The 27,691-nt window shown below is 33.0% G+C and overlaps 2 protein-coding genes across 12 annotated transcripts; one reads left to right on the forward strand and one right to left on the reverse strand.

Moving 5' to 3' along the window:
* Positions 1-476: 476 nt before the first annotated feature.
* Positions 477-4,838, reverse strand: LOC124180568 (GATOR complex protein NPRL3). 6 transcript variants are annotated; one of them, XM_046566255.1, is made up of 9 exons: positions 4,349-4,470; positions 3,780-3,910; positions 2,870-3,141; positions 2,604-2,699; positions 2,299-2,517; positions 1,945-2,119; positions 1,578-1,736; positions 1,130-1,306; positions 477-1,047 (listed from the first exon to the last, which is right to left on the reverse strand). In XM_046566255.1, coding segments are annotated over exons 1-9 (1,605 nt in total). In that variant the 5' UTR covers positions 4,350-4,470; the 3' UTR covers positions 477-672. The 6 variants fall into 6 exon arrangements, with proteins under 6 accessions (XP_046422211.1, XP_046422210.1, XP_046422212.1 ...); XM_046566254.1 differs by lacking the exon at positions 4,349-4,470 and adding an exon at positions 4,228-4,348; XM_046566256.1 differs by lacking the exon at positions 4,349-4,470 and adding an exon at positions 3,997-4,220.
* On the forward strand, positions 4,361-27,256 carry LOC124180564 (vacuolar protein sorting-associated protein 13A-like). Of its 6 annotated transcripts, none has more exons than XM_046566238.1 (62): positions 4,361-4,478; positions 5,874-6,049; positions 6,160-6,267; positions 6,334-6,460; positions 6,534-6,696; positions 7,054-7,265; positions 7,402-7,576; positions 7,659-7,932; positions 8,177-8,390; positions 8,694-8,915; positions 9,063-9,175; positions 9,269-9,477; positions 9,591-9,757; positions 10,073-10,190; positions 10,279-10,590; positions 10,833-10,965; positions 11,089-11,316; positions 11,374-11,513; positions 11,623-11,723; positions 12,094-12,293; positions 12,378-12,557; positions 12,710-12,899; positions 13,185-13,351; positions 13,461-13,671; positions 13,797-13,981; positions 14,158-14,327; positions 14,458-14,716; positions 15,035-15,137; positions 15,261-15,469; positions 15,546-15,674; positions 15,833-15,968; positions 16,044-16,226; positions 16,628-16,743; positions 16,827-17,007; positions 17,243-17,333; positions 17,403-17,503; positions 17,606-17,850; positions 17,982-18,112; positions 18,186-18,322; positions 19,967-20,121; positions 20,246-20,448; positions 20,605-20,725; positions 20,880-21,092; positions 21,365-21,577; positions 21,666-22,016; positions 22,098-22,223; positions 22,302-22,571; positions 22,680-22,853; positions 23,071-23,253; positions 23,489-23,668; positions 23,748-23,882; positions 24,014-24,165; positions 24,266-24,437; positions 24,538-24,731; positions 24,861-25,047; positions 25,289-25,426; positions 25,491-25,608; positions 25,726-25,849; positions 25,958-26,024; positions 26,093-26,238; positions 26,438-26,564; positions 26,825-27,256. In XM_046566238.1, exons 2-62 carry the CDS (start codon positions 5,909-5,911, stop codon positions 26,966-26,968), a joined length of 10,374 nt encoding a protein of 3,457 aa, XP_046422194.1. In that variant the 5' UTR covers positions 4,361-4,478; positions 5,874-5,908; the 3' UTR covers positions 26,969-27,256. The 6 variants fall into 6 exon arrangements, with proteins under 6 accessions (XP_046422194.1, XP_046422198.1, XP_046422195.1 ...); XM_046566239.1 differs by lacking the exon at positions 4,361-4,478 and adding an exon at positions 4,620-4,717; XM_046566240.1 differs by lacking the exons at positions 4,361-4,478; positions 5,874-6,049; positions 6,160-6,267; positions 6,534-6,696 and having other exon boundaries at positions 6,338-6,460.
* Positions 27,257-27,691: the final 435 nt, after the last annotated feature.

Genomic DNA, 27,691 nt, shown 5'->3' on the forward strand with positions numbered 1-27,691 from the left:
TGCGCGTGGCAGGCAATGAGACCCGGCATATCTTTGGGTAAATGACGTCACTACTACAGATCAGCGGCACAAGATTATGAATTCTGGCGCGAAACATTCCTCAAAACCTGCGCACTGTCCATATTAATATTGTAATTATCTTTATAAAATTTCGCCATTTGGATTGATTCTCAGTGAAGATAGAAGAAAAAAAAAATGTGACTGTAAGAACTGCTACTTCGATTTAGCAGTGAAAGCATTTGGCACGTTGGAATTGAACATTCGTGCTCAATTATTCGGTCAGTGGTGCATTGTTACAACTAAATTCCTACCGTTATTTTGATATCGTTATCTTCCGTTTACGTTACTTGAAGTCTAAAACGTTTGACGTAAAATGAGATATGATATGAGATGGAACTGAACTTCAAAGTTAATAATAAAGTAACTTTATGTCGTACGTTAAATCGTGAGGTATTTTAAATAGTAATTAACACGTATAATTTGAAAGTAGCACTTATATTAAAACACTCTTAGTATTTTACCTGTTCAAACTGAAGGTAAAACGCATACGGCATAAATGTGTCAAAATAAATATGAATTTTTTTACGGAAGTTACAACATTACCAGCCAGTCTCTGCAAGGTATAATAAACCTCCGCATTTTTCATCTCGATTAACAATGATCAAAATTTGATTAGCAATCGAAATGAGAATAGAAAAGTGCAATTGCAGGATCCTCTGTTTCACAAGTTATGAGAACGTCTCTGAATTTGTCCAATATTTGTAACAATTGCGATCTTCGAATATTTTCAAGATACATAATTTCCTCGAGATGATGACCGCCTTTTAGATACCCAAGTCTACATAATTTATCTAGTAAAATCATATCCTCCGAAGGAATTGAGAAACCATCTGATTGATACTCAAAAATTCCACTTGTCCCACGTAAGGCAGGAGAAGCCCCGGTATCGCTTTCTCCTGGTGTACCGGCAGATGCGTCAGTGCCTTCCCAGCTGTGTTGATTTTTCATAGACTCGTTTGGCCCAGAATCATCTTCTGTTATACTTGTCTGTAAGATAGAATCGAATACTCATCTCTTTATTTCGCAAGTGATTCAGGTGTTTATTACTTTTTCAAAGTTCATATATTACCACTTTTTGGCAACCATGCAGCGTTGGCATATATTGAATGTAAGTATGCAGCTGAAGTAACAAATGATTTCTCAATAACCAAATTATTATTTTCACTAATTGAGTCTGTTGTTGTGGTTGGCTCAGAGGATTCAATTTTTGACTAATGGATGTCGGTAAAGAAAAATCACTGATCACCTATAAACAAACAGAAATATTCAAGTTTGTAATGTATGACAGAGTAAATAACAGAAAATTATACGTGTCCAAAAGCTAGTTTAAGAAGCAAAGGTCAATGTTTTATCGCTTACATGCAGAATCTGTTTCTTTTCGTTAAATCTAACTCGTCTTAATAATGGAGATGCGAAAGGATATCTCAATAAGATTTTTAGAAACTTCGGAATCCTCTACTGTAAATACTATTTTTTGCATTACCATTACATGTTTGTAATGTATTCTGTGACAATACCTGTAGTAGACACAATCCTGGAAATTGTTCTGAAAATGCATCCAATAATTGAGCTGTGAGGACAGCATCTGGAGCTACGACATATACGTTGCTTTCACACAAGGGATAGATAATAGTAGCCTTTGCCCAATACACTAAATGTCCAGTCAGTTGGAATACCTTGGCAAAGGTGATACTTGTTAGTAATTAAAAAAACTACTATGTAAACATTATCAAACCCTGAATGTAGTGAAAAAGAAATCCCCTTGAATATGCACCTAATCCTCAATATTCATTCAATTGTTTTAGTAATTGATACAGTATTATTGAGAAAAATTTTTGAAAAAAGGCAGAAGTATTTTCAATCAAAATTATCATTATGGCTCACCTGTGCCAAGCTGAGATCTGAATCTGCAGCTAATGTTTGAAGACTTTTGAGTGGGCTGTACATTTGTATAAGACGTACTAGCGCTGGAGCCGAGTCAGCAGGAAGCGAATCTAACAAATCTAAAGGCTCTATCAAAAGTAGTAAGCCATGATACGGTCGTAAACTTTCGAGGCATCTGAAGTAAATAATTTCATTTAAAACGCGAATGATTTGATTATTAGTAGTACTGCGATGTCACAGAATTTAGTTATCATAATTTATTGTAATATGATAATAATTCACAATCATTCATTGCTGAAAATTATTTACAAATTATTTGCAGAGAATTAAATGATGATGATCATAATGAATTACCTGTCAATTATTTCTGGGTTCATAATGAATCCTTTTTTGTGAGATTGATGAACTTTTTGAGGTAGACAAAAGCTAACTTGTATCCATTTATTAACCATGATATTTATTACCCCTGATGTACTCAGGCTATTGAAAACGGACTTCAAATCTCGAGCAAGAGAACTTCTTTGCAATATAAGTTCATAAGGGGATTCATCAGATTCACTTTCCTCTTCTGATCTGGATCGTATATTCAATTATAACATCCGTGTACAAATTACATCTAAGAGTATGACAATTTATAAAAAGTGGAAGTAGAAAATTACCGAGCAGCTACTTCGTCATGAGTGGAAACCATCACTTTTATTTCGTCAGTAAGAAATCCGCATCTCTTTTCCTCATGTCTCAAAGCTATTCCCAGTCTGTATAATTGAACATCCAAAAAATATGATGGTTTTTGAAAATAAAAGAAATATATAAGCTATTAACTACTGGTGATGAATCATGTTCAAAATCGAATTTATAAGTCACTAAGGTAATTGTAGGTTTCAGTAGATGTTTGAAGATACAAATAATTTATCCTCAAAGTTACCTTTTACTGAGATCGTAATAACACTTAACAACAGAGTGATTCGCTTGAGCCTGCAAAGCGAATACTATGTTGAAGAGCATGGATGAATTGACATCTTTTAGTCCCCTAGAAGGAAGCAATGTAGGGTGTCCAACAAAGCGTACATTGTTGACTTTTAGTTCGAACTTTAATTCACAAAGCTCGGGTTTAACAGCAAAGAGGGTGGACAAAACTTCGTCAGATAAGCCAGTAAGATTGCCATTGCTTATATTGGATGTTGGAAATGGTGTCGACTGAAAATTATTTAAATAATGAAAAATAAACATGCGCCAGATAATAATTATACTCCACATTGATTACGGTCATTTTGTTAATTACTCCTACCAAATTTACAGCTTCATAAAAAATTGATCAATTGTTAAATATTTTTGCAACATCATATATAATGTGATCAAAGTAATGTGAAACGAAATAAGAATTCCACTTGCTCACTCAACAAATAAAAATGGTAAAGTTAAGGTAAAAATCAAGGCAATTAAAGAGCATGCAAACATACATTTGAGTAAGCACTGCTTAATACAGTAAAGAAGGGGCATTGGTGTTTAAACAAGAGTACAGTATGGAAGAATTTTCATCAAAAAGTAAGAAAAGTGAGAAAAAAAAGATAGAAATAAAAATATAGTAATACTTGAATTAATAGGAGGTAAATAAGGGACAATGACCAAATAAAATCTTTATAGTTTTGTATAACTCCTCTTACATTGTAGACATATCGTATAAAACATACTGTATGAAAATTGATTATAATTTACATGAAAATAAAGCAACAGAGTCGTAGTCTTATCAAAGATGATATTGGTATAAGACTTGTTTGCGATAGTTTGGGATTTTCCAGTGCAGTAATATTAAAGAATAAATATGAGGAATATACTTGTAATAAATCCTCACTGATTGTTAAAGCGTAAGGATTCTTCCTCTTTGTAAACTGTTTGGAGTCTCTCTCAAGATTAGCGGCGTGAGGATATCTGAATAACATTCGATCGCCCTTACTGTCACTCTTCACTAGAATAACGCTTAATGGATTAATCTCCATTTCCTTGTTTCTCGATGAGCTTATGAGTGAACTCAAAAAGCTCAATCCAACTAACCAATGCTCCGAGATGCCAGAGAAGTTATGAGAGATTGGTTACAGACTCTTGGTATTATCTTAAAATCATAACTTAAATCAGGAATTGGGTTACATGGCAAAAACGCGTATAGACCACTTGCAAGGTTTTTTGAATTTGAATTCGACAAATAAAAACTAACGATCCAAATTTTCTGTCATTATGTCAAACCTCGGATTGACGAGAGACTGTTACCAACCCAATAATACTTACCTAACATAACCCTAACCGTAACCTAACTTTAACTCTAATACAACGAGCTGTCATGCCTTCCACGCGCTGTTTAACGACGCACTTTCTATATCGCAGACAAGGATGAAAATAAAATCAATACTTCAAGTAACAATTCCCGAGGTCCGCTGCGCTTTACATCTTTTAAACCATCCTGGACGAGGTGTGAAATTTGTTAGGTTATGGCCTGGGGGCTGGGAAGAATTACTTTATTTCTAGTTTAATTCACGCAGGTAGGTGAAAATTACTGCATCGGGCAATTGGATAAATGCACAGTGGCCTGCGTTCGGTCGTTCAGAACTTAGAAAATGAAATCAAATAATTATATCCGCAATTCGATTCGCAAATCGTATCAACCAATGAAACGGTCTGCTTTGACAGTATTTGACAGCTTACTGAAGCAAGGTATCAGATGCTTTCTGTTTCTGCTAACACTTTGCGAATATTAACTGGAGAAGAATTCAGATAATTCGTAAGTTTGAATAATACATATGCGAATCTGATATGCTGACACTGCGATTACTCATCTTACATTCAATACTTTATCAATCCTCTTCTTCAACATTTGATTAATAATTGTAAATGAGAAACCATCATTCTGTAATTCAAGACTTCTATGTCAACTCATCACTATCTATCTTGTATCATGTTTTAAACATATTATCCAACAATTAGTATAGTATACTATGTTTAGAAGCTGGTGTCATAAACTTTCAACTCTTCTAAGATATTCATGATTAAGTATTCTTAGTAACTGACGACGCAGAACGAAAATTGCAAAATTTTATACCTTCGCAAAAATCCACCCTATACCGATGATTACAGTAAATTACAATAAAGTAATGTTATCATTCATTTTCAAATCAATAGATCTAATATTTTTATTGTTATTATACCAATTAAAAGTGTTCGTTTTTTGTTTTTAATATTTATAAGTTGTTGAAATTATTCGGTTCCTAATTGTGTTTCAAAAAACAACTAAAAGTATGGTACAAGATGGAAAAACGAAGTCACATGAATTTTTGCACGACATTATAACTAAAATAAAAGTAGATCGATATTTCGTATCAGACTTTTTCATTTTATATGTTACACGACACTGCTCAATATATTAATAACTCTATTACGCCTTACAGTTCGTTCAACATCGTTATTTGCAAGAACCATTATGAAAAATCTAAAAATATTCATTACTTCTATGCCTGCTTACCCATTTAATAAGTTGACTCAATTCTTGGAAATGTGCAAGACGATTGTTAGAAATCTATAACCGGCATTGGAATGTGAGAGAAGAAAACTTTGTATAATAGATTTCAGAACAATTGTCCCAATTGTTCATGCATTATCAACATTAAATTCAGTTTCAAAATACCATCTTTAAGAAATGACCTTTGCTGTAATAAAAGTAGGTTACTTAAAGAGTGACTTTATTTTTAAACATTCTGAACATAAACATGAATGTTGGTAATGATTTGCAAAGTGTTCATAAACCTATAACACATTATGGTGGATAGTAAAAGTGTTGAAATGGTAAAGCATTCAAGTCTGATATCGTACATGCATTTTGCTAAGGTATTCTAGAGCCCTAGAGTTTACAGATTCAAAGTAGAAAACGATTTCTATTTTAGATTAACGGGACCATATATTGAAACGAATTTTCAACATGTTTGAAGGAGCAGTTGCAGCACTTCTGAACCGTTTTCTAGGAAATTATGTCGAAGATCTAGATACCGAAAATTTCAATGTAGGCATATTTTCTGGTGATGCATACCTTACAGATTTGAAGCTGAAAACAGAAGCCCTTGTACGTAGAGACAGATATTTATACTTCAATTAAATATTCTTGTGAATATTTTAACAAACATATCTGTTTAGCTATTACTTCGTTAAAGACTCGCAAATTTTTAATTTTAGTATCAACTTGGGCTTCCAATAAAAATAAAAATCGGATTAATTGGAAAAATTAGTCTGAAGATACCTTGGACTGGTCTTACTTCACAGCCAGTTATTGTCAGCATTGAGGTATGATATACATCTATCTTCATGATGACTTTCCGAAATGTACTCACAACTGGAAAATTATTTCAGGATATATATATAATAGCAGTTCCTGCCTTAGGAGATGTATATGATCCTGAAATTGAAAAGCGTCTGATCAGGGCAGCGAAGAAAAAAATATTAGAGGACCTAGATGAGGATTACTTTCTTGGATACGGTATAACGCTGCCATTAGCTAATGATAACTTTAGATCAGAATTTCCTCATAAAAGAAATTGCATTTTTCTTAGGAATAACTTCTAGTCTGCTCGACAGCTTGGTGACATCTGTTATTAACAATTTTCAAATCACCATCAATAATGTCCACGTCAGATATGAGGACAGTTTTACACAAACAATACCCGTTGCCTGTGGCCTGTGCATTCAGAGTCTATCAGTGACTACCACTAACAAGTAATAATATAACTAAACAATCACACCACGTTTGTTTATGCATGTAATTTAATCTTTAGACCTGGAAAAATTTCACCAACCAATTCTGCTTTGTGTTTTCAAGTGCAAAACTTACTTTGCTTCAAAAACAACCACTGATGAAGATAGGAATTTTTATGCATCGAACGATACTATTTATTTTTCTAGCTAACAAAGTGAACTTTTCTCTCTGTAATGAATATATATTTCAGGCTCGTGGCTGTGTATTCGTATGCTAACGTTGCTTTTACTTATTATTTTGTATTAGATGTTCACTGTAAGTTTTCACAACTGCCTTTTTTGTATGAATTCAATTCCTAAATTTGGCACGATTTGCAGTAAATGGAAACCAGGTGTGATTGCCACAAATTCAACATCTATTTATCAACTGATGAGAGCTGAGTCGATATCAGTTTATTTAGACCCTAAAGCAGAGACTTGTTTGCCAGAATATCCAACAAAATTGGAACTTGCAAAATTGTTGTCATGGAAAAATGTGATGCATCAAGCACTTCAAACATTCAGCATCAACAATCAAGATTTTCAATTCCGTATGTAGAAAATATTTTTAAATTGGAATGCATGAGCTTCATAATTGATTGGAGATACAGTTTACACAATATTACATGGCACTCCTATAATGTGGCCTTACATTCGAAAATTTGTAAGGCATACTTTTTTTTATAGTAATGAAACCATTCACCGCGAGAATAAAAATTATAATTAATAAAAGTAATGAAGTTCGAGTGCCACGAATGCTGGTAGATTTTGTTCTGCAAGATGTCGCTTCCCAAATTACAAAACAGCAGTACATGACATTTTGCGAGATTTGTCGAACTCTGAAACGGATATCCATTAATAGGTTTGTAATATATTGGATGCGTTTGAATTGAAATTAATTTATTATCATTATTATAACAATTTTCATGATCATTCATGTTCAGGCCATACAAAAAATATCATCCTCAGTCCAGCGTTCGTGAAAATTGCACAGGCTGGTGGAAATATGCTTACAAAGCCATAGTTGATCACAGCGTTAAGCCTTACACCTGGGCACATCTTCAAGCTCACAGAAAAAATTATCATCAGTACAAAAATGTGTTCAAAATGACATTACTTCGACCCACTGACACCGAACTAAAGTTGGACTTACAGAAATATGAAGATATGCTCACCATAGTCAGCATTATAATAGCTCGAGAACATGCAAAAATTGAGGTACTAAGGACACTTCAGTATTATTAAACATAAAGCAATACGCTACACGTTTTTATTTTGATACAATGCATTTGATACCTCTGCGGAAAGTTAAAACAATTCACTGACTTACTTCGCTTTTTCTGAACCTTGTTTTTTCACGTGTTTTTTACACACAAGATACGTGTCGAGATAGTAAATCACAAAACTTGTTTGTGAGAAATACTTGTTATATACTGAAATTTTCATTTCTGTAATCTTACAGTTGAAAGAGGAGGCTCCTCAGCACGTATCGGTCGAAGTATGTAAATCCAGTCTATGGGATATGGTTGATGAGCCAGAAATGGTTAAATTTGTAGTCAATCATGAAAAAACATATGGAGTTTGTAAGCTAAGCAGTCCAGAGCGTAAATTTATTCAAACTATGGGTAATGGTGCTGAAGTACAAACAAACCCTGAGAAATTGTCACAATATATTGGTAGATATGTTTTCTATATTTCAGCTATTGCATTGTGGAACAAGTTACAGATGAATTTCTTTATTTTTGCTATAAAGAATCTATCCACTGTTTTCGAAATTCGTTCGAAAGTTTAATGATTGTTTTTATTATTTTAAATTCAAATTAATTTATGAATATATTGTTTTACTCTCAAGTCTGAAGTACAAAATATCAAAATAAATTCTGAACTTTGTCACATCTACTTACAAATAAAGAATATAAGATTGAATACAAATATTTTCTCACAGAGTATTAGATTAACACAACTTCGAATAATTTCAGATCACAAATACAATTTTACTCTAGCAAACTGTTCATTGAGTTTGTTAAACGAAGACAAAGAAGTTTTGGTAATAACTTTGACCCAGTTTCTTGCGAGTATTGAAACTCGACCATATGCGTCTGCTTTCAAAATATCTGCTCGTGCTGAAAGTTTTGTCATTGAAGGAGCATCCTCGGACAACGAACTTATACCTCTGATTACAGCTGACAATATTTTAACAGGTAATATTTGTATTTGAAATTATTAATAACCGAGTGATGCAGGTAAATTTTAACAGCATGAAATTGTCTTTCGAAAAAAATATGGTACAATTAATAACCAGTGAATTATTCGTAGGAACATAAACTTTAGAATTATTCAAATTTCAGGAAACATGGCTTCTAACTTCTTGTCTGTAGATTTTGAAAAAAATTCTTTAAACTCATACGCTAATTTTGATATCTCAGTGACATTGGAACCGATCGAAATTATGTATCACGAGGTAAGTGAATGTTTATTCGAATCAATTTCACTGAGTTCTTGTACCCAGAACTCAATTTTTAATCAACTTTTCAATTGGTTTGTATTGTTCCAGTATGCCATATCAGAGATTGTAAAATTCTTTGAAACGACAGATTTGAATATACAAAAATTGCTGCACATTATCGGATGTCAGATGAGCTCAATCAAGGATACTGCTTTAAATGTAGTCTACTCTATACCTTCCAGGCAGAAAAGAATCAATCTTAAAATGGACCTGAAAGGTCCATATATAGTCATACCGCAAAATGGTTTAGTCCAAAAGTGTGTATGATTGATCTTATTGTTTAGCACGGATTTAATTCACATATCTTTATAAATGTATTAAATGCTGTGGAGAAAAACGAAGTTTTATATAATATGGATACTACTTTTAGTGAAGGAAATTTGCTTTTATTGGATGTCGGACGTATAATAGTTAAAAGCGAACTACAAGCCGCTAATGTACAACTCGAAGATGCTACAATGATGGAATTAGAAGAATTGCTGTACGATAGACTACACATCAGTTTTATGGATGGTCAAATACTGTTTTGCCATTCAGGTAATTATATACTAGACACAAATATCAAAATATGTGTGTTATCGATTTTTTCGTAGAAGATACTACGTAATGAAACATTTACACTGATGCACTAATTCGCTTCAACCAATTATAATGAAAATTTCAATTTAGTATAAAACTCATTTACATGCTTTATCTAATTATTAATTGTCATCTTTCTACAATAGACGGTAAAGGACTAGTAAGCAGTCAAAACTACAATAGAAAAACTATTTTGAATAATCATTTATTTCTTAAGCTACCCTTAATGACTCAAAAGAGATAAATAAAATAGCGAAAATATTTTGTTCATAGGTGACGATTGGAGGGAGGCTAAGAAGTTATGTGATTCTGAGAATCATTTACTGCCTAAGATTCAATGCAATTTTACTTTATCTCACAGTGTAAAGATAGACTACAGAGTATTACCTAGGTAGGTAAATTTCCTTATAAATAAAAATGGATGGTAGGGGTGTTATAAATTCACAGATATGTATAACAAAAGGTTTTGGTATTTTCAGAACGAAGCTTAACATGTCGATTTCTAGTTTGAAGTTGAATTTATCAGAGAGAAAGCTTAATCTTTTGTCTGATTTTTTGTGTTCTACACCTTTTTCAAATCTAATCACCGATGGTGAAGTTACCAAAAGTGAAACTAAGCTTGGGAAGGAAAGTAATAAAAATAGTACCGTACAACGTGATGATGCCTTTACATTCCGAGATCTAGAACGAATACGCAGGATTATTGCTCAATCATGTCTTGTCACAAAATCGTCAAATTCTAAGCAGAAATTTCATGATACTATGGATCCAAGTGTATCTGAAATGGATAGGTGAGAGAAATTATTTTTGCCTATATCTTTCAAAAGCATAGCCCAAAATTAATACGACTGAGATCCCATTAGCTGTACAAATGGATGTTGCACTGGATGAATAAGTTGTGGCCGTGCTATGGCCCAATTTTATTTTTTTCTTATGTACATTGCTCATACTATTTATGATTAGATGACTGGGAATGAGTTTTTTCCTTGCTCCAGAATAACAATGATAAGGCTTTTTGAAATTTATTTTTTAGAAGTGTTGTATCATCGGAAATGAGTGAAGAAGATATGGAACTTTGGGCATCCACAGTGGAATTACCGGGATTTGACGATAACATTTCTCCGCATAATTCTATAAAATTACTACTAAGATTTGTTATTGGAGAGGTAAATTCCATTGCATACTTGTGCTATTATATAACTTACACAAAACTACAGGCGTATAACATGGAAAGAACTTATTACACATAACGCAGTTGCTAAAAGTTGGAAACTACTTTTTCATTCCAGTTTTACATCCATTGGGAACAATCTCTAATTGTAGACAAACCATATGTGACTTTGAGAATATCCGCACTGTGTTTGGAAGCTGCCATTATGGACTATGGCTCATCGATACATTTTAGTGTTGGTGGAATATTGCTAGCAGATAAAACGAATGCTGGAGTAACTGGTTCATATCTTGAATTAATCTCTACTAACACTGCCCCTGAAGTTATCACAATCTTGTATCGCAAGGTACCTATACCAAATAATTCATTTTCGAGTTCGTCATTAAAAATTTATTATTTGCAGGTCAGGGCCAATTGTCCAGACTTCAAATCTCATTTTAAAAGTACAGAGCAATCTTTAATAATAGATATTGCCCATATTAACATTATATTTCATCGGCACTCATTCCTGGCTCTAAAAGACTGTTTCGATAAAACTCTGAAGTGAGTAAAATATTGTGTTACTCAAAATTTTCACCGTCTGCAAAGCACTGTATAAAATGCAGTGATCTTGAAACATTACAAACATATGAATAGTTTGTTTTGAATTCAGGATCCAGCATCTCGAAGAAGTGTATAACTATTTGAAAGTTGATGTCTTTAATAATTCAACGTTCTGGACTAAAAAACCGGATGATCCACCGATTCCACCTGGTAAAAATCAATGTATAAAATGTCTGTGTATTAGGATGATACTTCTTGACAGTATGGACAATTTTTTGCCGCCAACCCCTAATCGATTATACATAATTTAAAAGAAATCCCTTTAAAATATCAACTTTTCATCTCGATCTCCAACTGTTTCACAGGAGCGAGATTTTGAATTGCATAATTTACCCTCCTGGGGCAAGAATCAAAGATTGCTGTAGAAAGCTGACATTTTGAAGAGAATACTTTTCAACTCGTAAAGTCAATTTAAGCAACAGCAAAAACATTCATATGTACTCTAAATGAAGACCACCCTAGTATGTGTGTGAAATGTCATGATTCTTTTTAGTATATAAGTCATCTGTTATTCTTCTAGGTGCGACAAAATTAAGCTACTCTGCAAGACTAAGTGTACTTCAGATAACTCTTTGTGATCTAGATACGTCATTACTGGAGATGAAAGTATCGGGTTTAGAAAGTGATTGCATTTATAAAGCTAATGAAAGAATGATTCTACGCTTGCATCTAAGAGGCCTCACTGTAATTGATCTTAGTGATATGACATTGTACTCTAAGGTAACTTGCATCTGATATTTTGGAGGTTCATATTACCTATTCTACTGTAACACAAGCTTCATAATTGTTTCCTACTATTTACAGATCGTCACAGTAGACGAAGATAAAGTGCTGGATTTTAAGTATGTTAGACACACTCCAAAGCTTTATAAGTGTTCTGATATCGATGCTAGACAAGATGACATTAAAACGGATGGAAGCTTAAAAGTGTCTCTTGGTCAAATTAATATAATATTTATTTCTAAGATGATACACGACTGCGAGGTATATTTTCTTTGTGTAGTACTCCACATATACACACATAAACATACATGTTCCGAGTGATAATATTTTGCGTATAGTTACATGGGATTCAAAGTACAGTTTCGTGGTTACTTTACGTTTGTATACATTGTGATGGGAAATTTTTGTTGCAGAATTTCTTCAAACCATTCACATATCTGATCCCTAGAACTTTATTAAGTTCATTAAGTGATTCTCTACTTCTGAATGTAAAGAAACTGAAACACAGTGCTATCAAGCTCAACTTGTCCCTTAATTTACACGGACCAACTTTTCTGTTTCCACAAAAAAAAGATGCTCCAAGTCTGTTGGTCTTTGATACAGGTGAATTAATAAAATTTTTACTGAACCTTTCATACCGCTAGTGCAATTCTATATAAAATATCTAAATTTATAAATACTCATAGCACTCTATTTTTGCTACAATCATGCACGAATTTGTCTTGGAATTACTTTGAACATAGACTTGAAAATTATTATATTTTACATCCCGGATTAAGCATAGGTGATGCAACGCTATTTGGCGTCACCTAAATATTAGCATGAAAAAGTTCCATATATTCATTTTATTCAGTAACTTATTCATATTGCTTATTTTGTCATCCATAGGCATTTTAACGATCGAAAATTTCTTCAAAACAGAAGAACTGTCCATGCAGTCCAATGTTAATGGCAGTTCTTCTGAATCCATAGTAATTGATAATACCTTGATTGAACTGAAATCAGTCACGTTATCCAGAGCAATTATGATGTTGAGTGGAAATTTAGAATCTCAAGTAAGCATTAACTACAGCCTACAGTTCCTATGTTTGGTAAACCATCATATTCTCCAGTATGAAAATAAATTGTTCTAAATCGACTGCTAATAAGAATTTCCGTAAATAGGAACCTATCTTGGAACCGGTGTTTATTCGTCTCGATTTGAACAGAAAAATTGACCATAAAACCGCAATGGCATTGGGCTCTTACAATCAGTGTATTTGTCAATGTGACCTTAAGGGAACCATTGATGTGATACTAGTAAACATTGGCCACAGAGATCTTGCATCTGCACTATCCATTTGGGAAGATAACATTTCTAAAATCATAACAATCGGTAATATTCTTATTATATCATAGGTATAAATATAACAAATTTGTAATATTTTCGAATAACGAATAGAGAATATAGAGTATAGAGAAATCTGTTCAGAAATGCTTCAAATCTGATCTTTTTTTAAGGTACAAATCCACCATTGGAGGAAAACGTCTTGCTTCAACCTATTGCACCTAATGTTACATCGGACGATACAACAGTTAGAAAGCTCGAGGCGTTTTTCTCACAAAATGAGCATCCTTTTTGTGAAATAAGTCTGAAACTGTTACTTGAGGGGCTGCAGCTCAATCTGTTTTCTGATACAGAGGAGGTAAATTTAATATTTGCCCGAAGTTAGAAATTGGTATTGGAAAATAAAATTTTCAAACTTTAAAAGACGTCTGTTCTGTTAATGTTTTCAATATCGTACCTGAAATAGTATTTCACTAATCTATACCTCATAAAAGAGTAAAGCAACATCTGCTAATCTAAGGATGATTTTTGTAGATGCTAAGTTCACCAGTACGTGATTTTAACCATGGTTTATGTAAACTGACGATAGGCGAAGTAACTTTGTCTCTGGATGTGTATAATGATGAGAGTTTGATAATGAAATTATCTGTCCGGAGCTGTTTGTTAGAAGATGTTCGTAGAGATGATAGTATCGTTATACGAAAGTAAGTAAAGTGCTTGGTAGTTATATAAATAACCACAAAGCATTAATTTTTCCGTTTCAATAATTGACCACCAATTCTTTAGATTTGGTACAAAACCTTTCTAAGTATAAAAATGTGATACATGTTTCAGAATAATTCAATCGCACTCCCAGAATATAGGGGCTGATATGTCTAACATTTCAATTTCTACTCCCCCAATATTGGACTTTACATTTGAACAGACTCAAGCTGGAGATAAGTGCATTAACATCCTTATTGAAGAAACTCGTCTCAATTTATCCATGTCATTTCTCATACACATTGGAAGATATATTATAGACTCTATACCAGGAGATCCAGTTGACAGAGGAGTTATTAATGAGGGGTATATTGGAGATGGTAATATTATGGTACGTTAGCTTGAAGCAGCGTTTATTACATTGATTGTGTATATATGTGATTGATTAGATGCGAATAACGAATACAATTTATTAATTATATTGGGCTTCAGATGAAGTTCTCTAATTTTTTTGGAGTTTATCACTTTTCGTGTCTGTATTAAATTAATACGGTGTATAAGTATAGCCATGGAGAAAAAATTTTCATAGGTTTCCACAACCCTCCGTTTAGTTTTATATAAAAATATCTTAAATAGAGTAATTTTTACCTTCTGTTACTTTTGACAAAGATCTGATTCTACAGTTTATCATTCACCGCATAATTTTTAGACAAATTTATCTGACTCAAGAGGTGCTGAATACGAATCTCAAAGAGAACCAACACTGAATAACTATGCGAACTTGCATGTAGTACAGTTGGAAGAAAAACCAGGTATTTATAACAGTCTTTTTATCCTTCGGAATCAAAGAATTATTTTATGCTGTATTTGGAGTTTTCATTTCGGGTCTAATTGGAAATTTTCGGTTTAATGTACAATTGCATGTGATAATATAGGAGTCTCAGTATCAGTACGAATCCGGAAACCAGAATTACTTTTGTTTGGAGACTTGAAAGCTAGCAACGCACATGCAGTTCTTTTTCAAGCTGAACTTATTATTGAGAGCAGTACACACGATGGGGTTTCATCAATTGTGTGCTCTTTGTCTGATGTTCAGGCTAAAAGTAAAAGCCAAGCCGAATATAGAAAGCAACCGCCACACTGGGTAAGGAATGATTTAGTACAGTATTTTCTATCAAATGTTCAAATTTGTTGGTATAAATGAAAAAAAATTTGTAAAGGTTTTACGGCCGTGTGACATTGAGATTTCAAAAACTATGAAACTACCAAATCATGATATTCATGTTATGGCTAGCGTGAGTTCAGTTGATATCCATTTATCTGCCAGCACTGTACAAACATTCACCAATGTAAGTATATTTTTCACCTCCTTTTTGTTTTAATCATATAAACATATTCTTTACGTTCTTAGAACTTTTGATTAATGGTTAGTGACAAATCCAATTTACAGAAATTAGATTTGTCGACTAGTTCAAATTTTGTTGAGATATTTCTTTTTGCCCAACAGATAATACAAGACGTCATTTATTTTTTGAAATCTAACGAAGTTGACAATAAACACGTATATCATGAATTTGTTCCCCACAACGACCTATGGTCTCAAAAAAAAGTATCTTGCATTCCATACAAAGCATATAGACAAGGTATGACAAATAAGTTTTTATCTGTTTGTATATTTTATAAATTATTTCACTTGATAGAAATGTGATTTATTGCAGACTCATTTACGCGAATACTTTTTGATGATTCCAACAAGCAATGTGAAACGTTTCAATTAAAGCCAGTTTCTATTTGTATACTACTGGAGATGGAAGATACGATCGAAAGGATTCCTGTAATGATGGCACAGCTTGAAATTGATGCTTTCCTTCAAGATTGGAACTACAAATTTCACATGGAATGTTCGTGCACAATTTATTTACTTGTATCAGGTTCTTTCGAATAATTCATGGAAAACTGTATGGGTCGCATAGAAGATGATATTAGGCTGCAGGAAACGTACCTATTTTGCCATTTACTCTGTTTGTATTTGAACAACTGGCAATTTCGTATTTCGTTCAATCTCACACGTGTAATTTTGGATTCCTTATTTGCACAAAAGCGCCTGATATATCATCTGAATGTGATAAGGCTATTAGTAAAGTATGAGCCTATTTTTTTTTTTTTTTTTCAACAAAAAATTCAAATTCCTTGGGAATCACGTAAAATATCTGTTTGGGAAAGTTTAATATTTGAAGTTGCACCTAATGTGCTTTTGTATAGTGCTAAATGTACCTTGTAACATAAGAATATTACAACGCAGCTACAATGAAGTTACAAGCCTCATGTTACAATATCAATGCTGGAGCTTGGGAACCCTTGATCGAACCTTGTATGAAAAATGACAATGTTTATAAACCCTGGGAACTGATATTCAGAGTGGGTATTTTTTCATTCAATGAATGCATCCGCGAATCTTTTCAGCTATTTATTTCTTGTTAATTACGTGTAATCCTCTTTAGGTATACCAGTCCGACTCTTATGAAATAAGCACATGTGGTAAAGAGATACGAAACCAAAAACGAGAAGCGTTCACAGAAAGTAAATCAAAAAAGAAAGGATTAGAAGAAGATGAAGCAGAGAATAACAATGGAATGTTGTTCATACATCCAGATTATTTTGCGTCTTCCAAAATGAATAAAAGTATACGAATTACAGATAAGCCCACGACTCAAATAACTTTTTAGCTCACTTATTTTTTAGCCATTTCATGAATGCCATAAACTATTTCCTGATTTTTGAAAGGTTACTTATAAGCTCGTTAGATTTAATTTATTTTACAATTTGTGTCATACCATCAGATATTCAAAAAATTCTACATATGTTACTAAGATTCTGATATTTCACGTGTATTTACCTATCATATTTATAAAATTAGATTACAGTTTTGAATACAACGATGATTCAGACTCTGATAATGAAGGATCGATGAGAACTCTCACTGGAACTTTTGGCCATTTATTTATTAGGTATGGTCAATACTTGTACAGCAAATTAATTGGCGTTACAAGTATTTATCAGCTAGGATTTTTTTTTAGGGATGAAAGTGACGAAGAAACTAGCGATTCAGATGATACAAGTGGTGATGAGGATGAAGGAGTACACATTTCAGATGAAAACATGGATGATCATATGATGAGTGAGTATCTATGTTTTTTTTAATTTGACTCCGTTTGAATTTAATGTGGTCGTTATTTATTGAAATATTTTGTAATACACGATAAACTCTCGATTATTACAGATGATTGTTCTGAACATGAAAATGGTATTAAAGAAAATCATCTAGCGACTTATATGATACTAGATGCAAAAGATAAACTGAATTTCACAATTACGCCAAATACGATCCATACATTTAGTACAATACTGTCATCGATTTTAAAAAGCAGTAGTGGAATTCCAATAATAGCTACAAATGCAGGAAAACTGACTTTACGAAATGATATCGGATATGCTAGTAAAGTGGAGTTACTTAAAATAGATGAGGTAACGCCTTTTTGACAGTATAGTAGAAACTTGGACAGTGTCTAAAACAGACTTAAGATGTCCTACGTAATTCCATACCTGAAATTCAGTTCAAAATATATGTGAATCTATGTCGTTATATATGCTTACAGGAAAATTCGAAAATTCATACTCGTTTAATTGCTGTTGCCAATTACCATACAGCAGATTCTATGGAAAACACTCCGAGTAGTCCAGAAACTGAGAAATTCCCTGAATCAACTAGTTTAACAGTTGTAGAGAGGTATATTCGCATAATTGATATTAAGAGATCGAAATTTGTGGCTTTAAAAACTAAATGCTCTAAATCATTCTAGTTTTGACGGTGGATTCAATGATTGTTCAACTTCCTATATTCAAAAAGATTTTTCCTTCGTTGCACAAACTCCGAGTGAATCCGTAACCAAAATTTACAATATGGTTACTGAAGAACGCTTACAGATTCAAATTGAAGGTGTGTTATTGTATGGCATGTTTGCTCATTACCTCAAATACCTTAAGTTAACGCATGGCAATTCATGAAGCTAAGATAGCTAAAGAAAACATCATTTCAATTGGCTCTAGCAAATGGCATTGCAGTTTAACTTTACATGTGGGCTATTCCGCGTCAACCGGATCAGTCATCTCTCAGATATTTTTTTAATTTGGCATGTGGATTGTGTGGGAGGAGTTAGATTTTTGTGCCAAAGCGCGAATCTCATAATGCAAAATTCGATTTTTTATTAACAATAACAAATTAGACTCCCATTTTTTTCAAAAATTCATAACTTCGGGAAAAAATTAGATACAATATATTTTTTTTTTTTCAAATTACGCGGAAAGCTCCATAGAATTCAAAAAAAAATACGAAATGGTAAAAACAAGTTGTTATCAATTGTTTATTTAACAATTAATTTTTCAAAGATTTTTAAAACAGTGACTGACACGATCAAAAAATTTTTTTAAAATTCTGACATGTTCCTTGAACTGTACTACAACCTGTGAATTAATTCCAGAGGGGTGTTTTTCTTCGTTTTCGAGTTAAAAATCATTAAAGGTGTCGATGCGCATGAAATTGCGGCGCGCCGAGTCTCTACGTAATGGCGGGCGGCCGGTTGCCGTCCACCGCTACCCCGCGGTGGCGTCGCAGCGTTATTTTAGAGTCATTTTCACGATGTAGGACATGATTGAAGAATCTGAAAAAAATACTGTACCTTCACAAAGCCTGCTCAAAGCGATAAGTGAAGTTTCAGGAATGTGTTTTTCACCGTTTTTTTATTACAGAGATTCAAAATAACGGTTACACACCATGAAAAGGCACATAAATGATAATAATTACATAATTTGCTACTCATTTTAAAATAAAAACACATTCCTGAAACTTCACTTATCGCTTTGAGCAGGCCTTGTGAAGGTACAGTATTTTTTTCAGATTCTTCAATCATGTCCTACATCGTGAAAATGACTCTAAAATAACGCTGCGACGCCACCGCGGGGTAGCGGTGGACGGCAACCGGCCGCCCGCCATTACGTAGAGACTCGGCGGGCCGCAATTTCATGCGCATCGACACCTTTAATGATTTTTAACTCGAAAACGAAGAAAAACACCCCTCTGGAATTAATTCACAGGTTGTAGTACAGTTCAAGGAACATGTCAGAATTTTAAAAAAATTTTTTGATCGTGTCAGTCACTGTTTTAAAAATCTTTGAAAAATTAATTGTTAAATAAACAATTGATAACAACTTGTTTTTACCATTTCGTATTTTTTTTTGAATTCTATGGAGCTTTCCGCGTAATTTGAAAAAAAAAAAATATATTGTATCTAATTTTTTCCCGAAGTTATGAATTTTTGAAAAAAATGGGAGTCTAATTTGTTATTGTTAATAAAAAATCGAATTTTGCATTATGAGATTCGCGCTTTGGCACAAAAATCTAACTCCCCCTACACAATCCACATGCCAAATTAAAAAAATATCTGAGAGATGACTGATCCGGTTGACGCGGAATAGCCCATGTATGAATGGTAATAGATTGAAAATTTTGTGTTTTAAGTAGAATATGAGCGGAATGTCACATTCGATTTCTTTAAACTAATTCTGTGTCTTCATTTTCGAACAGGATTTGAGGATACTCTTGTCTACTGTCCAAAGAGACAGGGTTTCAAACTGATCTCATTACAACCCATGCGTTATGGTGTTAGGCATCACTTGATGGTGCATGTTGAAACAAACGATCACTTTCATCGAACTATAACCATTTCCTCTCCTCTACAGGTATAAAAATTCATGATATTGGTAGAGTGAATAGTCGATTAGCGCTCATGATAAACATGACGTTAGTAACTGTTGTTAAACCTTTATAAAATTCTAGTAATTTACACAGTTCACCTCATTTCAGATTCGAAATGAAACTTCATTTGCAATCGGACTTTATTATAAGAAGAAACTAGCGGAGAAAATGAATGTATCAATTATTGGAGAAACATTAAATCCTTTTGACGATAACATCAGAATGTCAATTATCGAACCAGACGAAATTATCAATGTCCCATTGTATGCTGCTTATCACTATCAGATACATGTTCAACCTGCGTATATAGAGTGAGCGAGTTTAAATCAAATTATTTCTGAAAAGATGGCTGTTTACGTTTATAAAATTTACCAATCCCAAGTATCTTTTAATATTTTCAAAAGTAATTATTCTTGAGATTCTTAATTTTACATTTAAGTTTTATACCATGGCATCTTTGTACACAGAAAATACCAAGTAAGCGAGGCTGGAATATGCTGGAAAGAATTGAGTAATAATTTAAACACAGCAAAAGATATTTACTGCTACACAAAGGACGAGATGAATCAATCTGTATTTGCTGTAAAGGTACGAAACATCTTCATGAAATTCTGTTATGTGTATGCATACTTTAATATGTGTTGTCTAATAAATCAACAATTGGTAAATTCTGTTTGATGTAATTCCAATTTTGACTCATCATAAATCTCCTTATCATCGCTTGAACTATTTTTTGTTTCAGGTATTATGTGCTAAAAGACTTACAATTGACACGAACTCTCGCATACCAAACTATCAAATCAGAATACTACCCCCACTTGTATTTTATAGCCGAATACCAGTTGCTGTAGATATTAAGATTCCAGAAATAAAATATGATGTTAGGATTGAACCAGGCGAAAACATAACTATACACACTTTGAAGCTTAGCAATAACCCAAAGATAACTTTTGAGGTGAGTAAAATAGAATCATACTAACAACAGCAATTTTATGTCTCCAATTATTCGTCTCCTAAAAACCGAAAAAGTAAGATAATAATTAATGTTTGAAGTTTGCAATTTCATTGTTACCCCTATTTGAGCTGGATCTTATGTACATATCAATTACAGTATTAAGGATGTTTTTTATAATTGATAATGTTTATTACACGTTTTTTTTTTTTTTGGTTATTTTATTCTAATACCATAGCAGAGCTTTTAAAAAAACTAAGAATATCATTGCTTAGATTCGAAATTACATTGGCAATACATGGACTGGTATAATATCTATATCAAACGAATCAGAAACGAAGCTAGCGAAGATGGTGCCTGATAACGATCCAAAAAATTTAAATCCATTTTTATTAAGCATCCGGCAGGATTGGAAAGAAAGTTGGGCGATTACTATTTATGCACAATACTGGATTGTAAACAAAACTGGATTCCCACTAGACATACGAGTAAGAATGCCAATATTATGGATCACTGCTATTTCATTAGAATCAAATTTAAAATAACAATGGAGAAAACATCTATTTACTTTTACAGGAAACATGCTCGAATATGATATATGAGATTCAAGGAAAAGAACCAGTGCTATTCGCATATAAAAACAACCGTCATCGACTTATTCGATTGAGGGCTCAACAGTCTGGTTGGTCGCCAGCCTTTGGATTGGATTCAGTTGGTTCGACGGGGTTAGTTATCTGCAAAGATACCGAAAGAAAGAGGAAATATGAAATTCAACTTCACGTTACCATCTCTGAACTCTGTCCTGTGTTAACTAAAATAGTTACATTTTTACCCAATTTTTTGGTTGTCAACAAGACTAGACGAAGTTTAAGATTTATGGAAGATAATGAAGAAGCTGATCTTTGGAATGATTTAGCAGGTGGACAGGTAAACTTGAAAATAATTAGTAATGCTGAACATATGCAACAAAAGATCGAACGACATATCCTAAAGATGTTTCAATTTCAGGCCACTCCATTTTGGCCATATACAGATTCGATGCGAATGTGTATTAAATGGGGCAACAGTCAATTGGTTTCTCAATATTTTGACATAACGAAGATACAGAAGACAGTTCTAAGAATGGATCATGGGGTTTGTAATTTGCATGCCATGTACAAGTGTGCTAGCTGCGATGGTATAAATTTGATTTATTTTCCAATTCTTTTACAGACCGCTGTATGCGTTGATGTTTGTGGTGGAAGTAATACTCCATTTTCAATAATATTCCACAAATATCAGAATGGAGATGCTCCTCTCAGAGTTGATAATCTTTGCCAAGACTTATTCCTTAAAATCAATCAGGCTGGTATGGGTCAAGTAGCTTTACTAAACCCTTATCAAAGCTTATTATACACATGGGACGAACCAACCAAGAACAGAGAGCTTATCTGGAATGTTTACAACAACGAAGGTGATGGGTATAATGCTAAGTTCACCAAGGTAGAACTTTTATTTAAAAATACTTCAACTACATAGGCCTAGTTCTGTCGCATTCTGAACAAGTGATTGATGAGTGCGATAGTAAGACAAATCAAAATTTTTTTTCAGGATGGTTATGGACAGGAAACTGTTTCGTTTCGAACTTTGAAACAGTCTACTTCACCAACTTACTCTGTATCTTTAGCAAAAAAGTTGACCTTTGGCATGAAAGGTTCATCTTCGACTTCAGTTACTGAAGATTATGTCGATTACGAGGCTGTATCGGATAGCGAAAGATCAGAGGTACATTGTTTGATTCTGTTATGACATAAAAAAAATCAGATTCCTGTCTTTGATTTCTTCAATATTTCAAAACCTGTGCAACTAGCATCCGTCTGAATAAAAATGAGATGTTGTGTGTAAAAATCCCAATTGCCATGCGAAGTATTGTCGAATACCCAATTCTAATTAATCATTATAGCAACGGAAAATAATTTTATTCTATTCATATTATTTACAGAACGTGAACAAGATTTGTAATGACGAAGTAATAGTATACTGGGTTAGTTTTATGGAAAAACATCAAAGAGTGCTCCTCTTTACTCAAGATGAAAATATTTTTCAAAAGGCAAAAACTATCGTTGAGCCCGAATTCAGTGAGAAAGAAATATTCATCTCCTTGTCCGGAATCGGCCTGAGCATTGTAAGTTTGTCATATACTTTTAATAAATCTACTCTCTAATTACGTCTTATTTTTAATATCAAAACGCCAGATTCAAACTGGAACTGCTTGCTACTGTTTAATTTGTATTTATTCCATAAACCAACGTGTGTGATTTTGTTCAAGAAATTTGGAAATTTAGTCATAGCATGTTTATACAGCGTCACAAATTATACCAGAAAACTATAATGATGCCTAACTATTTTAATATACATAGTCAATGCAGTCAGCTATGATTGTGAAGGAATTGGCATACTTTAGTATCACGGATTCATCGGCCATATGGGAACTTTATTTTGGAAAACGTTGGAAGACACTATCTTTAGAATTGAGTGCATGGATGGAAGACAGATATCAAAATTCATATCAAAAAACACAATTAGAAGATCTAATTGATGTACGGTATATTTTTATGTACTAACTGTTGGTACTGATAAAGAACTCGCCAATCTTTATTGACATTGCATATTCAACAGGTTGATTTTGAAAAAATGCATATGACTAAACCATTTTATGCTAAATTGAGGCGAAGTTATTCACCTGGAATTTGGCTGCATTGTAGAAAATCTTTTTCCAACATATATGTAGAAGGAAAAATCCACAGAGTACAGGTATAATTTTTTATTATAAATCAGACAATTAATTCTACTTTCTGGGTTGTGGGATTAGTTGATCTGACAAATCTTGATATGAAACTCCAGTATGAGGTTGATCCGCTCAATCCTATTTACTATTTTATCAGATTGACAACCAACTCCATGACGCTGTTTTCCCTGTGGTTTTATATTTCTGGCCTTCAAGATCTCTATCAAATGGTGTTAGGAGCAAAAAGCTGAAATCTTGTTTAGAGTTTGCTTTTTTAAAACAAAAGAAAGCAACGTTTGATATATACAAGTAAGGAGACGTAATAAATTTTATGCTTGACATGGAAATTCTTCTGAAACCCCGTATTTTATAGTTAAAATGTCAATAAAATACCATTGATTTTTTTCAGGAAAATAACAGTGATAATTCAAGAGTTTGCTTTACACCTGCATAAAGACTTTATAGTCTGCTTATTGGATAATTTGATTCCTAAACAGGTTGAAGCAAAAGCTTCTATTTCTTTGCAGCTAAGAGCAGACCTATCAGCTATTCATACTTCTTTTTTGCATATTGCAAATTCGGTAATTGACGGATCATTGATAATAAAATTTTATACAGTTATAATCAGATAAAAACTGTGCGTTTTTCTGTGATAGGAATTTATTAATCATTACATTTCAGGTATTTAGTAACCAGCAACGGGATATCTTCGAGCATTTATATGTCTGTCCAGTAAAAATGCAACTCAAACTATTAGGGGGAACTGGAGGATTTATTCCCTACCCGTACAAAACTGCATTCACTTATTACAATTTTATCGAATTTATATTCAACTACAATCATGGCGCGTTGTTTAAGAAAACAGCTGATATCATGTGAGTTCTTATACAGAAAATAACTCACGTTTCACTTTACTCCCTTTTCAAGATCAGTAAATGGAGCGTATGTAAAAATTAAATTTCACTGTGCATGATTCAAATGTTACACATTGACTTGTTTTTCAGCTTGCCTCAGTATGAAAAACACCATCTCACATCTTGCACTGATAATCTGTATTTTGATATAAGGCAGAGCTATTCTTCTAAGATACTTCAGCAATTCAATGTGCTCATCTTGACTCTAACTGTGGTGGGAAATCCGTACGGATTCAACTTTAGACATAGCACAGAAGCATCGCACAGTTTGAACATGGTAAGAGCTACCTTCAATTTGATCTTTTATATTTGCTGTTGTTGGTCATTTCATGGGATGTAGATCAATCAGATCAAAGATTTTACAACCTTTTCTGAGCACCCTATGGTACTCAGAGAAATTTAGCTTTCTAGTGAAATGGTTCGACAGGATTTTCAAATTTCGTAATTTAATTTTTTTCAAATCTGTATTAATAATCTCACTCAATTTTCCTCATTACATTCTCGCATTTTTTCTGCAGATAGTACATGAAGATGAAATAGCTGACAAAATTAGTCATGGAATTGAATGTCTCCTCGGGCATATGACGACAGACACAACTCAGTCAATAGTATCATTTTTCGAAGCTTCTCTGCCCCATGTGACGACATACAGCACAGTAAGTTGTAAAGTTTTTAGTTTGAGCCCGCGGTAATATCCTAATTCGTTTATTTCTTTATCAGGACAGAAAATTTGAATTACCAAATAGTGAAATACCATTGTCAATTCTCTTGGCAAATAATTCTTTTTCTATCGGAGTTGAATTATTGATGTCCGGTATTATTGTTGAACCTACGAACAGTGAGTATAAGCATAACCATAGAGTACATATTACTGGGTTTGATGTGGAAAATTAAACATTTACCATTTCTTCACCTAACTTTAGTTTTTGTATGTAAAGTTTAATAATGTTCATAGGTATTCATAAAGAAGAGCTGAAACACTTCTTTAAAGGTCTGGGCAAAGGTATCCTAGAACTCACAACTAAAAAAAATGTAAACCTGAATCTTCGATCAGGCTTAATAACGGATGCAATTAAAAGGTACTGAAAGTTATACATGTCAAATTTCACTAAGATCTTATAGCATTACTTTCAATAGTTTCAGAGAATAAATTTACATAAATTTTGATACTGTAACTTTTCTTATAGGGCACAAGCAATTGGTTATGAATTTGTTTCGCGCATCCGCCTACCTCGTTACATTAATGCTTACTTGGTGAGTCTTGCAGTATTTCAGAACCATTAATATATTTCACAATTTCTGGTATTTATTGCTCTTGACAGGGTGCGGAGCCATATTCTGTTCATAAGGCAACAGGCATGCACTTGTTGAATACCATTAGTAAAGGTCATTATTTAGATAAGGACGTATATTGGGCTCATGCAGCGCTTTCAAAAGAGGGAAAGTATATTGCACTCGTGTCACTACAGTACGTATTTTGAAAATTTGTTGATTGCTGAGTTATTGAAGTGAAAAAATAGACTGCAAAATTATTTTCTACTCAAACTTTAGAATTATTCATATTATGTACCTTCAGTGCATTCATAATAAAATCATTTTATTTACTTTTAATGACGGATCAAGAAAGATTTGAAATTTTGCACAAAAACACATTATCTTATTTACAGGCGCATATTCCTTATTGAAAAACGATGTCTATGGGGATCATGGAATATTGAATGGGTCTTAGATATTAACACTTTAATTAAACCTCCAGTGGTAGTCGAGAAAAAGTTAATCCTACACGTTAACAAGGTAATAATATTAATATAGGTATTAGATTATTCGATTTTTGTAGTAGATTGAATTCTCCTGTTTTTTTTTATGAAATAAATCTACGAAGGTAAGTTATACCGACAATAGGTGACTTGAAGTAAGATTGTGGGATTGTTCAGAGTTTAATACACTTTGCCATTATTCATCTTTTCTTGTATCATGGAAGTATTTAAGATTTATCTACACGAACGTGAAAAAATTGTCATCAATAAGTGACAACATATTTTTTCCAATTTCAGAATGACACCATACCAAATTCACAGGCAACGGATTGGTATATTGAAAGCGAGGATCAAGTAACACTGGAATGGTTGCACTGTAAGATAGAAACTGTCATGATACTGAATATGGAAAACAGCACATGTCTCGACAGTAAAATATAAATTTATATATGTTACATACATAATAACTGTAATAAATGGATGTATATTTTAATCAATCTTACGAAAAACTAAATAAGATTGTCATTGCAGAGAGAAAAGTACATATAAACTAAAAGTATTATGATCCCATTGTAAACACGCTGAATTATTTATTATTAACTTCGGATGAATCTTGGCTTTGGCACAGTAATTAACGAGAGACATTTTCAGATCAAGGCGAATGTTGCATTTTCGAATCTCTTTAGCGATGATATATTTTCCTGGCATTGTGATAAACTTTATGTATATATATATTAGAGTGTCCCAAAAAAACCGACTATTTTTTTTTTTCAAAGAACATTGAAAAATCGTCAGAGTATCTCTAGAAAATGACCCTGTGAAAATATAAGCTCTTAATATTTAGAGGTGGCGATTTGTAATTTTCTATTTCCCATTTAAATAACATGGGAAATTTTTTTTTTGAACTTTGGAATTTTGTGATGGGATAACGAGCTACTTCATAAGTATGACAAAATCAGGTCTTATAGGAAATTTGATGCTCTACAAAAAAGATCTGATTGACATTTTGCGTAAATCCAGCCGTTTCAAAAATATCGAGCCTCAAACTTCGGACTGTTTAAAATTATGTTTTTTTTTTCGTAAATACAACAAAAATTAATTTATATGTATTATAAACCCAGAATTATCAGTTGATAATTCTGGGTTTATATAATAATATATGCA

The sequence above is a fragment of the Neodiprion fabricii genome, chromosome 4 (genome assembly GCF_021155785.1).
Source record: "Neodiprion fabricii isolate iyNeoFabr1 chromosome 4, iyNeoFabr1.1, whole genome shotgun sequence".
NCBI lineage: Eukaryota > Metazoa > Arthropoda > Insecta > Hymenoptera > Diprionidae > Neodiprion > Neodiprion fabricii.